Below are 568 nucleotides of genomic sequence, written 5' to 3' on the forward strand. Positions count from 1 at the left end.
TCTCCGAAGCGCCCCGGCGCTCACCTTTCTTTGGGGGCTTCTTGGTGGAGTTGAGCTGGCCGCTGACGTCCTGCAGCCGCTTCTCCAGCTCCCGTTTCTTCTCCAGCGCCAGCTCCTCTTTCGTCTTCCCCACCGGCTTCTTCATGGCTGCGGGGAGAAGGGGGAGGCTCGGTCGGGGCTCAGCCCCCCATAACCCCTCCCCCTCCCCAGCAGGCACTTACTTTCGCTGTAGGGCTTGCGGGGCTTCTTCCGCAGGCAGGAGAGGACGTAGCGCTCCAGCTCCCGCAGCGTCGAGGGCTTGAGGGTCTCGAAATCGATCTCGATCTCCTCGGGGTTGGAGTCGCGCAGGGAGGGCTCCCGCGACTGGATGATGTGCACCACCCGGCCCAGCTTCTCCCCCGGCAGCTTGTTGATGTCCAAGCTGAGCTGGCGCTTCTCGTCGTAGGTCATGGGTTTGCTCTCCTCCTCCTCCTCCGAATCGTAAAGGGCCGGCGGTGGCGGCAAAGCCGCTTTTGCCGCCTTCTTTGAGTTCCTGCCGGGAGAGATGGCGCAGCGGCGTCAGGGGCTA

The 568-nt window shown here is 64.6% G+C and overlaps 1 protein-coding gene across 1 annotated transcript in view; it reads right to left on the bottom strand.

The window, feature by feature from the left end:
* LOC103907626 (bromodomain-containing protein 2) overlaps nucleotides 1-568 on the bottom strand; it is an 8,784-nt gene that overhangs the window by 3,855 nt on the left and 4,361 nt on the right. Inside the window, 2 exon segments of the mRNA XM_019474727.1 lie at nucleotides 25-147; nucleotides 222-554. Of these exon segments, the coding sequence (XP_019330272.1) occupies nucleotides 25-147; nucleotides 222-554 (456 nt within the window).

The sequence above is a fragment of the Aptenodytes forsteri genome, unplaced genomic scaffold, assembly GCF_000699145.1.
Source record: "Aptenodytes forsteri isolate BGI_AS27 unplaced genomic scaffold, ASM69914v1 Scaffold474, whole genome shotgun sequence".
In the NCBI taxonomy this organism is placed as follows: Eukaryota; Metazoa; Chordata; class Aves; order Sphenisciformes; family Spheniscidae; genus Aptenodytes; species Aptenodytes forsteri.